This window comes from Bactrocera latifrons, unplaced genomic scaffold (genome assembly GCF_001853355.1).
Source record: "Bactrocera latifrons isolate USDA-ARS-PBARC rearing strain unplaced genomic scaffold, ASM185335v1 scaffold_410, whole genome shotgun sequence".
Taxonomy (NCBI): domain Eukaryota; kingdom Metazoa; phylum Arthropoda; class Insecta; order Diptera; family Tephritidae; genus Bactrocera; species Bactrocera latifrons.
In genome coordinates, this window is record NW_017537058.1 from 71,267 (window position 1) to 85,200 (window position 13,934).

General features: G+C 34.6%; 2 protein-coding genes across 6 annotated transcripts in view; both read left to right on the forward strand.

Annotated features, from left to right (window-relative positions):
* Positions 1 to 13,934, forward strand: part of LOC108972648 (homeotic protein caudal) — a 77,383-nt gene that overhangs the window by 62,309 nt on the left and 1,140 nt on the right. The window contains exon 2 of one of the 4 annotated variants that reach the window (XM_018939330.1): positions 7,178 to 8,219. The exons of the other annotated variants lie outside the window; for them this stretch is intronic. Within the exon in view, the coding sequence (XP_018794875.1) occupies positions 7,178 to 7,191 (14 nt within the window). The 3' untranslated portion in view covers positions 7,192 to 8,219. Of the gene's footprint in view, positions 1 to 7,177; positions 8,220 to 13,934 lie in introns of those variants that run through there. 4 annotated transcript variants of the gene reach the window in all.
* LOC108972649 lies at positions 161 to 1,722 on the forward strand. 2 transcript variants are annotated; one of them, XM_018939331.1, is made up of 2 exons: positions 161 to 439; positions 511 to 1,722. In XM_018939331.1, exon 2 carries the CDS (start codon positions 943 to 945, stop codon positions 1,600 to 1,602), a length of 660 nt encoding a protein of 219 aa, XP_018794876.1. In that variant the 5' UTR covers positions 161 to 439; positions 511 to 942; the 3' UTR covers positions 1,603 to 1,722. Both variants share the same exon structure in this region, with proteins under 2 accessions (XP_018794876.1, XP_018794877.1).

A 13,934-nucleotide genomic window follows, 5' to 3' on the forward strand; every position in this document is an offset into this window, starting at 1 on the left:
AATGGTGCCAACATCAGATGAACCACATCAATTTCTGCAAATATATTTAATTTCGTCGATGGTGATCAGCTGAATGAGCGGTGCAATATACAGGGAACACAACAGTAAAAGAGACGAATTATTGAACAGTTGCAAGCATTTTTTCACGCTTATAATGATGTGGTTAATATATTCAAAGCATTCGAACGAATGGCTTCGCATTGGCACAAATTTGTCATAAGAGCGGATTGTACCCTAATATGTGAACATATGCGAAGAATCATTAGTATTGTTGGTGATCCAACTAAATCGCGAGATATTGTCGTTCAGYGAAGAAGCGATATCATGAATCGTGTAAACAAGACACATCGTTTGTATGATGCGTTACAATATCCAATCATTTATTGGCAAGGGCAAGACGGGTACGACATCACATTGAAGATGGTCGATCCAATTACAGGTGTAATATTCACTCACTATTAATGCTATTATWGGTTTCCATTAACAATTCGTTTAATTTTGCATTTTCAGGCATATCAACGAATAAAAATCTAAGCGCAATGAATTACTATGCGTATCGTATGATGATTCGTACACATGAGGAGAATGTCATTATGAAGTGCCGTCGGTTATTAAAGCAGTTAGCTGTCGACATGTATGTCAAAGTCGAGACCAAACGTTTAGCGTTCATCTGATTCAATCAGGCAAAGTTACGACCCTCCTGTTCAGAATATTGGATGTCTGACGATTCTCCCATCATCTTATATCGGAAGCCCGAGCCACATATACGAATACGCTCAAGACGCTATGACGTACGTGTGAAGTTATGGAACTCCGGATTTATTTATTACGTTCACATGCAATCCGAAGAGCACGAAAATTGAACGTGAGTTGGAACCGGGCCAAAAATCGCAAGATCGCCATTACATAATCGCCAGAGTATTTCAGCAAAAACTCAAGGATATGATGGATCTGCTTACTAAGTATCGAGGTTTTGGTGACACACGTTGTTATGTGTATTCGGTGGAATGGCAGAAGCGTGGACTACTGCTTGCTCATATCCTAATTTGGTTGATGAACAAATTATATTCAAATGAAGTGGGTGACATCATATCCGCTGAAATTCCTGATCCAGTCACTGATCCCCATCTACACGACATTGCGATGACACAGATGGTGCGTGGACCGTGCGGTGCATTAAATCCATTATCGCATTGCATGGCTGATGGAATGTGCACAAAACGATATCCGCGAGTTGCTGAAACAGTCAAAGGGAAAGATGCATATCCAGTTTATCTTCGGCGTTCAAAAGAATATAATGGTCGAACTATCAAAGTTAAAGTTCAAAATCAAGAGATTGAGATCGAAAATGAATTCATTGTACCATATCGCTCGCTGCTATCAAGATTTTTCGAAACACATGCAAACGTTGAGAGTTGTCATTCGGCCAAATCAATCAAGTATTTGTGCAAGTACACATGGCTGTGTTTGGTATTGCGTCGGAAAATACGAATGACGAAATCAGCAACTTCCAAATGGGCAGATACGTCAGTACTAATGAAGTACTGTGGCGATTATTGTCATTTCAAATTCATGAAAGATATCTCACAGTTGTACATTTAGCAGTGCATTTGGAAAATGGCTAATGAATTTACTTCACTGAGCCTAATAGCGGAAACAGTCAAAATAGCTACTCCATTCCACCCTTTTCCTTCCTTAGCGAGAAAAATGCGAACAAACACCGAAATCAACCATCTTTGTTTGTTTTCATTTGAACAATGTTGCCATTGCTCAATACGTATTTTTGTACACATATAAGTTTTTAATTACAATTTTTCATAATATAAAATATAAAAACTGACAACAAAGTATTAAAAATAGTTTATATATTTATAAATAATAGTATTCGACTCTAATTTGAGTTATTTTAAGAAAATTTCAAACATATTGATCAGCTGACACGTTTCTACGACAAATACCAAAATGCCGTGAATTCCCATGGCATCCTACCGCCAAGAGAGAAGGGAGTAGCGTTTCTCACTGTTCATTTACATTGCGCGCCCATAAGATAGGCCGTATCGGCTGACACGGGCCACGATTCTACGTTTTTGACTTTTTCTGCTATAATGCGGCACAACGAGCTGAGAGACCACCATCGACAACATTGACTAGCTTCTTTGCAATGTGTGAAGCAGATCCATTCGCAGTGGCGTGATGTACGTTGAAATGCAAAAGTATTACACATGGAAGCAACCCCAGTTCCAGAATAGCCACAGGTGTTTTCCACTGATGCTCTAGGCCGCATGTATACTGTTCATCCTCGAAATGATGAATGTTTTTATTTGCGACTGCTGTTGGTAAATGTAWGTGGACCAAAATCATTTGCTCAAAAAACTCTAGATTTTTTTTTTTAACACAATACCATAGCACCAACACAAGTCAAATAAAATAATTAAATAAATAAATTTTCCGTTTAATATTCATTTATAAAATAAATATAAAAAACTCTCAATCTCGTCTGTCGCGAGGGCACGAACGAAAGCCCATGCAAAGACTGCGTGTAGCATGCAGCGGTCTCGCATACCTATACACTCTGAGTATACATGTAGGTACGTAATCTCGTCTGTCGCGAGTGCACTAACGAATGCCCATGCAAAGAGCGCGTATAGTCTACATATATTATAAGAATACACGCAGAGTATATCTGTGTAAAGCCTCATCTGATGCTGTAGATTTTCACGTCATCCAACGTCAAAGAGAAAAGGGAGTCGCGTTTTTCACTGGGCACTTACATTGCGCGCCCATAAGATAGGTCGAATCAGCTGACACGACCCACGATTCTGCGTTTTTGACTGTTTCTGCTATGAAACGAGAACGGCTAAAAATCCCACAAAAGTGCCCAACGCGCCAAGAAAAGGAGGGAAAAAAGAGGCCGTGTTCTCATCGCCATGATTTCTGCCGTTGTCGTCATCTGAAAAATAAAACAATAACAGATCCTTAATGAGTACGAATGTCGCTATGTCATGAAGCAACAAAACAAAAAAAAAAGGTAGATTTTTTCACAAATTTTTCAATTTTGTCGATTTTTTTTTAAATATTATAAATTTCAAATATTAATTTTTTGATGCTTCTAGTGATAGAGATAATTTAGAATATTCATGCCAAATTTCAAATAAATGGACTGATTAGAACTTGAGCAGTTTTGAGAAAAACGCGTTTAAAGTTTTACGTTAAGTTTTGGCAGCGTAATAGATAGATAGATAGTTCGCTCAACTGATTTASTTGCCATGTCACTAAAATGGCTATAACTTTCAAAATAATTTGAATTTGAAAAATCCTTTCAGGGAAATATTTTTGAATATTAAAACTATCRAATTATAAAAAAAAATGTTTTCGATTTTTTCAAATTTCTAGACTAGAATACCCTCTTAAAACTTTTTAATGCTGATTCTACATTCTAGGATATAAAAGAGGCCAATTGATTTCATAAATAACTTACTTTCCGAACAAGAACTATAAATAAGAAAACAAAGTAAACATACAAGATTTTCAGATAGAGTTAAAAAAGCGTAACCAAGATACAAGGGAGTAGACAACTTTAAAGAAGAGTGAAATTACTTAGTATCTAAAGATTCAAAGTTTAAAAAAGCATACAAGACTCCAAGGTAAACGAAAATTTAAATTTCAGGATTAATATGGTGATAATTRCAATACTCTTAACGATAATAATGGCAATTAATGGTCTTTTACAAGTAAACAAGCTTGAAAACCAATCGGGATACGCTAAAATAAGAATCAGAGAGATAGAGATAGTGAATCAAACCACAACGGTAATCCATATAATACACCCCAAGGAATTTAAACAGATTATGAATAAAATAGAAAATAACTTAGAGAATAATTTCAACCAATATAACAGGAATGACAGGGAAACATTATACGAAGAAATAAAGTCAATTAAAGCAAAAATAAACACATTAATGCCTATAGGAAATAACAGAAAACGCAGAGGACTATTTAATATTGTAGGAACTACATACAAATGGCTCTTCGGAACCATGGACAATGAAGATAGGGAAACATACTACAACATTTAGAAATAATAGAGAAAAACAATCATAAGATAAGAGGAGCATTAAACCAACAAATATATATAATTGACAGCTTCAATAAAACCACTAATACATTGAAAAGAATTATAGAAGATGATAGGACAGAAATACTAAAAACCTTTGATAAAATAAATAAATCAAAAGAAAAAATTATAAAACACATGCTTTATTCTGATCAGATGCTTAAACTTAAACACTTATATCATGTTCAGACCGAAAATTTAAAAGATTAGATWACATTTAAGCATTTCATAACCCAACAGTGTTCTCACTGCCATTAGAAAATTTAAAAACAGCTGTTATTGTCATTCAAGAATTCACATCGCTTAATATTTATTAAAAGAAAAGATTGTCATATAGTATTTTGAGATAAAAGCCGGCATTTTTTAAATATTTTCATATAATAGAAATAATAGATGTATTTTTTCGTTTGTTAAGTCGATTTTCAGGTGAAATTAGATTCATTGCTTTAAAAAAAATTGTTTGTTTACATCTTTTTCCCTTTGTATTGTCTAAATCAGTTGTGATAATGTAATTTTCAATGCTGCCAAGTATATGGAGCAAAATCAGAGTCGCACAGAGTSACTTAGCGTGGATCAGTTTCAAATCATTTCGATGAAGGAGCACATTTCAAAAATGTAAAAGAAATTAACGTCTGTCCGTTTAACCAATGTAAATACGAATATAACAATGACACAATGTTCGCAGATATCGAAGATGATACTATACTGATTGAAAGTGCATATAAAATAGAAATGAAACAAAACTGTGACAATAGAAAAATTGTACTCAACGGAAATGCTTTAATAAATGTTTATAATTGTAAAGTTGAGATAAAAAATAAATCATCCCAAAACCAAAACGTTATTGTAGAAGAAAGGTATATTTTCCCTGAAAAGAGAAATAAAAATAGCAATCTAAATATAGAGCTGCAAATTCAACCTCTTTCAAATGAGGAAAACACGAAAAAAACAAATATCAAAATTGGCCCAATGTCAAGTTCAAAACATGAAAAAAATAAAATGGAAACAACAATGTAACTATACTTTTATAATCATTATTAGTAATAATATGTTAGATATTCAATGAAGATCATTGAATCTAGGGGTAGAGGAGTCACATATTGACATACATAACCTTAATAATAAAAAAAAAAAATAAAAAAACATTATTCAGTTCAAGAAAACTTCAAACCTGAACTCTTTCTTGAAATAAAATGAGCTTGGTTACACATTTTTGCTGATYAAGCAAATAGGGATTTGGAATGCATACAAATATTTATAAGAACATGCATATAGTACATAAGTACATATGAGTGCCAGCGAGCACACTACAGTAAATGTAAGAAATAAAGATCAAGCTCAGTTGAAATAAAGAGCCAAGCAAAGAAGCTTAAGTTTTTATTGCAGCAAAACTATATACTTTATCATTTTCGTTTAAATATTCCTCGCTAGAGAGCTCCGATAATAAATACGTCCGATCGCTGCTAAATTCGCAGGAAGAGGCTTCTACCTTTATTTAATCAGTTATCTATTTGTGTTTTCAACATATATAATATATAGGTATTGAGTGTATAATCCGATTTTACCCATTTTCATACTATTAGAAGAGGTATCAAATTGATTTTTCTTGAACATTATTAGCAGGCGGGAGCACACCGACCTTAAACAACATTTAAATCACAAATGCCATTCTCTAACACAATTTTATGTGCCAAAATACAGTTTTGTACCAGGAAATTCACACATACTCGTAACACATATGTAAAAAGCCAACCGGAAGTTTATATATTTGTCCCAAGGGAACATAATTATTAGAAAATCATTGTCCTTGAATACCATTTGCATCAAAATACAGTATTTGTGTAAAGTTTTAGTCAAATATCGTCATTAGTGTTTTACTTATATATGAACTGTAAATTTAAAGATGATTTGATGTAATTGAAAATTGTGATGAATGGGAAGAAGACGTGCTTACACTTTGCAACGATATTTTTCCCATCGGGAAACGATGTTTTATCAAAACACCAAATTCAATTATATTAAATTGTGAACGAAAATAGAAGATGTGGCATATTGCATCCATTCCTTACACATTAATAGCTGCATTCTGAAAATTTCATTTATATGGGTATAAGCATTTTTGTTATCTACAGACTCCCTACATGGTTTTGTTAACCTCACGGTTTTTGTAACATCTAAATCCTATTCAAATCACGATAACTTTTGTATCCCTATTTCAGTTTAACTTAGAGCAACATTTCTTTTTCTTTTTGAAACCTAAAAACAATAAAGTAACTCATATGTAATTATAACAGCAATTTTTGAGAAATATTCAATAAAATTCAAATAATAAGTATATTTCCTAGTTATGAAAATGTAAACAATTATGAATGGCCTATACGTCTGCATGACGGTTTCTTTTCATGGGCAAATGCATTTTTCCGAAAAGGAAGAAGTCGCACGGTGCTATATCAGGTGAATACGGGGAGAGGTTAATTGTTAAAATGTAATTTTTGGTCATAAGCGTCGAATCGAATGTTGGATCTAAGCAATTTTTGGTCGTCACACACACCTTTCGTAAGCCCAAATGTTCTGGTCATTTATTTCCTCAGGACCACTTTGAAAACGTGGAAACCACTCGTGCACCTGCTACGGAATAGGCAATCATCGCCATAAGCTTGTTTCTTTATTTGAAACGTTTCGGTAAAAGTTTTACCGATGGTAAAACAAAATTTAATGTTGACTCTTTGTCCGAAGCTCCTTGTCTCACCGATAACACAAACATACTGACACTTAAAACGCAACAACTTCACTTCTAATCAATGAAATGTCATGAATTCATTCCCAATAGACAATCCATAAAGATAGCACATAGACAGCGCTACCTGAGGGCTATTACTTTGGAACACACCTTGTAAATATAATTTTATAAATAAGTATGTATATAATTATATATAAATATGTTAAACGGGTTTTTTCACGCATGTGAGGAAAGTTCTCTTATTGMCATTCACTTGTGAGTGGTCAGAAACGATTCTTTTATATATGGCTCACGCAACTCACGACTTCAGGTCTTTTACCAAGTATCCTATGGGTAGCCATCCGCTTGAAGGCGAGCAACAATGTTGAAGCTGAGTTTGGGATTCTCCACGTAAACCACGCCCCAATGAGAATGTTTATAAAACCGAGTGAGTGACGTGTCGCAGCGGAGAGAAAATATACTGCTCACATCGCAACGTTACGACCAATTGGCGCCATCAACAATTGGTTGTTAACAGTCAAGACTTCGCACTAAGTAGCCAATTGAGAAGTAAAGTTCTCTCGAGACAAGCAAAAACCAAACTCTAAAAGTCACTCATTATTCCCATTCTGCTATATGGTGCAGAGGCATGGACGATGACAACATCTGATGAAACGACGTTACGGTGGAGAAATCTTGCGAAAAGAAGAAATAACTGGCATGCTGTTGTTAACTCGGCATAACAGCGTAAGCGATTTCTACACCAGTAAAAAAGATGAAGATTATACATTTATACTAGGAGTGGATAGCTGTTTGTAAAATGTTGACAATTTAATTTTGGATACTGAGTTATCACAGGAATATAAACCTGTATAGTATTTCAAAAACATTAATTTCCACTGAATTAAGATATGCAATCAATTAGAATGCTATAGTGTGGTCTTTAAAAGCATTACGTAGTAAGTTTTTTAAAAATACACTCTGACTATAAATCACACCCATCTACGGATGAAAAGTTGAAATTATGCTTAAACGAAATATAAACAAACCCAGATGATTATTTTAAACACGACATAGAAATAGACAATCAAAAACTTGAAGAGCAAGAAGTAGAGAATCTTTAGTTAGTGATGAACACATGTCGAGACTACAGTATACAGCTAATCGTTAAAAATTTAAGGGTATTCGTTTAAACGTGTAAAAGCCCCGTAAACCTCTTAAACTGTGTATATTTACGAACGCGTAAAAATCTGGCAGCAACTTATATGGAAATTCATTTAAACACATTACGCACCAATGTCAGTGTGTAAAGAACGCTTGTAAATTTACGATATTGCAAAAGCAACGCTTTAAAACGACCAGCTGATGAATATTATTGTGAAAATTAAAATGGAAAAGGYAAGAATGAAGCTCGGAACATAAATTTTATTTAATTGCGGCAATTGTTTTATATTTCAGGATAAAAAGTTAAAGCAAAAGCGCCTACGGCTGAAACCGTCGCATCGCTGGACAGAGTCGCAGTCCCTGCAGCTGTTGCAAGCAGTATCCGAAGCAATAGTCCAGAATCTTTTGAAGTAAGGGTTTTAGAAAAGTGAAAATGTTTAGGTACATATGTTTGTTTTAACACGAATTTACGYATATCTTCCAGAAACCGACCTCCCAAAGGTTTTACGAAAAATTGCAGCAAAATACACCGGCACTTCAATCTGTCCTTTGCKTAGCTATGAAAAGCAAAATGAGGTATCTCAAAGCGTCGTACGTTGCCGCGGCAGCCTGGDAAAACAAAACTGGGTCTGGACTACTGGCTAATGGTGACGAGTCAAGCGTATCAGCGCATGTCAACAAAACTTGTCCCAGCTTTGACTTACTGGAAGTTATCTTCGGGCAACACAAAAATGTAAATCCCGTAGTAATTTTTGAAAGCACTGACAGCATTGAAGTACTGACTGATTCCCCTTGTGCTGATAGTTCGTTAAACGATACCATCGATTCCTACGATTTGTGTGCGCTCGATTGTGAGGATTTAGTTGACCCAATATTACCTATAAGTAGCGATTGCAGTGCCACCGCCGCGAGAACTTCTACACTACAAAGTTCGTTGGACTTTAGAAGTTCAACAAAAAAACCAAAAAAAAGGGTGAAGGCCCGTTCAATAAATTGATTTTTATTCAGGAGAAAAGGTTGGAATTAGAAGTTAAGAAAATAGAATTCGAAACAGAAAAAGAAAAGAATGAGGTCGAGCTGAAAAGAATTGAACTAAATAATCAATTAGAAATGAAAAGAATTGAAACTGAATCAGAAAAAGAAACCAAACTGGAAATTGAAAAACTGAAACTTGCTAGTGAAGAACGCATTAAAATGTTTGAAATAGAGTTAAAGTTAAAATCAAAATAAATGTGAAACTTTAAAAGATTTCACATGGTACTTTTTTCGCAAATTTAAAAGATCTCATAGCAAAATACATATATTTGAATGTAACTAAATGTTAATAGGCACAGAAGCACTATTTATTTTTCTTGTAAATAAAAGCATATATTAATGGATTTTAAAGATATGTAAACATGAGTTTCAATACTTTATTTTTAAGTTTCCATCAGTGATAACAATGAAAGGCGCTTAGATGCACCTTCAACTGTTGGTAAGTTTTGATCCCCAGGCTCGTCGGCTTCACTGTTTTCACTAATTCTTCCTTCGTCAACATCAAAATTACCCTCGTTTTCTTTTAATATAATATTGTGCAATATCGCACAAACTAATATCCACCGGCATGCAAACTTTACCGAATTGTCACCCTTTATTTGAATTTTGAGTTCTTTCAAGTTATTAAAACGTTCTTTAAATAAACCAAAGCAATTCTCAATTCTTATTCGGTACTGGCTGAACGTTCTGTTGAACAGAATTCGTTGATTCAAGGTGCCTTCGGTTGCGTTTATTCTAAAAGGAGTAATAAGGCGCGAAGTTAATTTATATGCACTGTCTGCAGCTAACTACTCTGATCGTGTTAGCATTTCAGTGGCGTTTGTGGACCACTCGCAATTGTTGTATATCCTAGCGTCGTGAACACTACCGGGATACCCCAATACCAAATGACGAATTACTAGTTTGTGGTCAGACACACATTGAGCCTTAAGTGAATATATGTGGTGGCAACCACATTACCAAAATGCAGCCCTGACGAATTTCCTTCATTACTGACGTTTCCACTGTCCTTCGTGTCAGCGCCCGCTTTGTCTGTAATGCATACAGAAGATATCTTTCTTCTGTCTTTTGCGCTTGCTAAGCACACACGTGTTTCAACGTCTCGTGCAACTTAACCAATTCCTATATAACRAAGTTGAGAGACGAAATAAATTAAAGTTTTAAATAGATTAGAAGATTTATTTAAGTTTTGCAATTAAGTAATCGCTACATATATATGCYTGCGAGAAAAATATGCTTCAAAATCTACAGTGGGGTTTTCCGCCAATTTTATCTCCGTTCCATCTACGTAGCCAACACAATGTGGTAGCCCACTGAGTGTTTGAACAACTAAAGCTCTACGCTCTATAGGGTCCGACCAAAACAGAAACTGAGTTTTCCTATTAATAATTGCTTCAAATACTCTGTTGGTCATGACCTATTGAGAAATTTAAAATACAGCTGAAACACAAATTTTAACCGATACGTATGTAAATAGCTCACCTGTATTACTCCACCATCGCTAATACCAAACCGACTAGAAATTTTAGTAATTGTTGCTCCTTCTCCACATGAACCCAGTCGGTACATTACTACAGCCAATTGAATTTGGATAGGGAACTGTTTACACGAACGTGGACCATTGAACACTTCGTCATCCTTTATCAGATCAATGATAAAATCAAATGTGGTTTTGCTGACTCGCACAATTTCTCGAAACCTGTTTTCTTCCAAATGCGGTAATACATCTATTAAAAAGTTAGGTGATTTTGGGACAGAATGATGAACAAGTGTAGATCCATATCTAAAATATGCATCAGCTGCCAATGCAAAGCTAAAGTCTTCCATAATTTCATCTTCCTTTTTGCGTTRGATTTCTGAAATCATTTACATATTTATGTATTATGCGCCTTTAAAAAATTTAGCATTAACGCAAAACAATTACCGTCATGTTTTCCAAACAGCTCCAACATTAACAAATCAAATACTAGTGCTTTTTCCCAAAGTTGAATAAATTTTGCTTTTTCGCTAAATTTCGACATTTTAATATTTTGACACCCAAACAGCTGTTTAATACATAAGTGGCATTTACACAAGGAATTTGAAGTGCGTTCATGTAACACACTGCGTATTTGCATAAATTTATGCGATGGGTAACATTATACGTTTAAACGAATACCCTTTTTACTAAATTATTCTTTAAATTATAAAGTACCATAAACGCCGAGACAACTTTTAAGGTCTCTGTGTAACTTCAGAGTGTATTTATAGTAAGTTAATCACGGACTTTAACGCTTTCACGAAAACATTAGAAAATAAATATTGTGTATATGTTTCGCAACATGAATTTCATTGTTAGAACAATTCGCCTTAGCCGTTGAACATAGAATTAGTGCTCGACTGAAACAGGTCAAAGCAATTAAGATGTTATGGAACTGAATTAACCATTGGCATGTGTCAAGTCAATAAAAGTTCCGCTTCATATATTTCACACACATTTTCTGCACCTCCTGACTCATTTATATCATTTTCTGTATCCTTCAAAGTCGACAACTACGTCAGAAGTCATATCAAAGCTCCAAAATCAGAGCATGGTTTCCGGAAATCGAGAGAATATTATCTGCGACAGGGCTGCTGCGATGTACATCTATTCTTAATAACAATGAGAACAGCTGATTGTAATTTTTGTAATACTTTCAATGAAAATGGATAGAAGACTAACACCAAGTTTTGCAAAAACATTTTTAAAACTGCATCATAAAATAACATCATAACATAAAACTTCTTGTTTTATTATTGAAAATTAGAACAGCTGTCAGTGCTGCTTGTTTTCATTSAAAATAGATTAAAATTGGTAACTTTTAGCAATGGAGCCAACGAAAATGCAATTTATGCAACAGAGTTATCTTCCGTAACTCCTGCATTAATCCGGATTATTCAACAAATAACGCATTAAACCTCAGATCCACATCAGTATAAAATCAATGCATTGGTGGCATTCAAACGCATGCAAATTAGTAGTATTCTTTAACTAAATCGGAAATATCTGAGGCCATACCAAATAATAATAATAACAGCAAGAATTTATGATGTACATTAGCTCACAAACGTAGCAGGTCATATCAGCGCAACAACTACAGCTGCGACGTATCAACAACTGCGACAACAGGATGGTCGATTGTGGGAGTTCAGGGGTTAATGTGAGAACAGTTACGAAAGAAAATATTTTTGAGRCGGCAAAAGAAAATGGGGAGTTAAAGGATTTCACGAAAGATTAAAGATGTGTGCGGGAAAAGCGACGTGATAGACTTATTCATTCTAAACAAGTGCTTTTAACCAATAATCTAATTGTCATTTTACTATAACTTTTAATTAATTTTTAAATTCAAATACAACAATAAAATTCATACAGGGATCACAGTAGCCAGAAGCACCTACAGACGGGAAATTAAATATTATAGCAATTTCCTCCAAATAACGTTTGTGTTGAAAAATACTAGTACTTTTCAAAATATCCGATAATATACTGGTCAGTATGTGGTAATCATTGAGCGTCTTTTTCTGATAGATATACATATATATTTATGTAAAAAAGTATAAAAATAACTCGAAACTCCTTATACGAAATATTTATAAATAATAATCAAGTTATTGCTTGCACGAACGGAGGGCTGGACACATAGTCAATCGAATTCAACTCGTATTGACATCATAATCAATTACGAGAATAAAGATTAGTCGTCGGCATGAGAGGAGTTGTACACAGTCACAGTTAGCACGAAATTGAGCACTGAAATGAATTAAAATTCATGAATATTTTTCATTGTTCGTTTAAAGAAGTAGGACTGCTTTTACAATTATGCCATGAAATTCCAACCCCTGATTTAGTATAACTCCGTATCTATGTCATTAGCTTTAGGTATTACAAGTAGCCATTACATAAAAAAACCAAATAATTATAACGATAAACAAATAAATTGTAAACGCCTCAGAATCATTAAAATCTAAACCGGAAAGATTTAAGAAAAATACATAGTTGTATCATATGTAGTAAAACTGAATACATTTACATACTAGTTCACATTAATATACAGGGTGGCTGATTAAAGCTGCTACCAAAAAACAAAAAAATTAAACAACTTTTTTTCTATTTAATGAATCTGGTTAATTTTTAATTTTTTTTTATTTTGCAGATTTACTTTTACATTTAACAAAAATGGATAACTGGGACACTGAAACAAGAATTTGGATTGTCCGCCGCTATCACGCACTGGAGTCCGTAGTTTCGGTTCAAAGARAGTATAKGCGCACGTTTGGCGGCAATCYTCCGAGCAGATGGAYCATAATGAGACTTGTAAACAATTTTGCCGAGCATGGGACAGTCAACAGAAGACCTTACCATCGAAACCCTTCAGTTCGAACGGAGGAAACAATCGCTGCTGTAGCTGCTGCCATACAAAACAATCCACGTGTTTCGWCAAGAAGCTTATCTGCTCAAATGGGTGTAAGCAGACAGTCATTAGAATCAATAATGCACAAAGATTTGGACTTATTCCCATAGAAAATTCAAATGGCCAACAAACTGAATGCTGCAGACTTGCCGATTCGCTTGGAATTTTGCCAGAAGATGCTTCAAATGGTGGAAGAGGAAAGAAACATGTTGAACTGTCTTTTCATGTCTGACGAGGCCCATTTCGATTTAAACGGCAACATAAACAAACAAAATTGTCGAATATGGAGTGATTCAAACCCACAGATACTGCATCCACTTCGTGTCACAGTGTGGTATGCAGTTTCATCACGCTGCATTGTCGGGACCTACTTCTTCGAAGAAAACGGTTACACCGTTACGGTTACTGGAGACCGTTACTTGRGCATGTTGAGAGAGTWTTTMYRTCCAGAATTACGCCGAATGAGAATTTC

Bases quoted from the DNA above. Each gene is read 5' to 3' on its own strand.
- LOC108972649 (XM_018939331.1), top strand. From the start codon at position 943: ATGATGGATCTGCTTACTAAGTATCGAGGTTTTGGTGACACACGTTGT.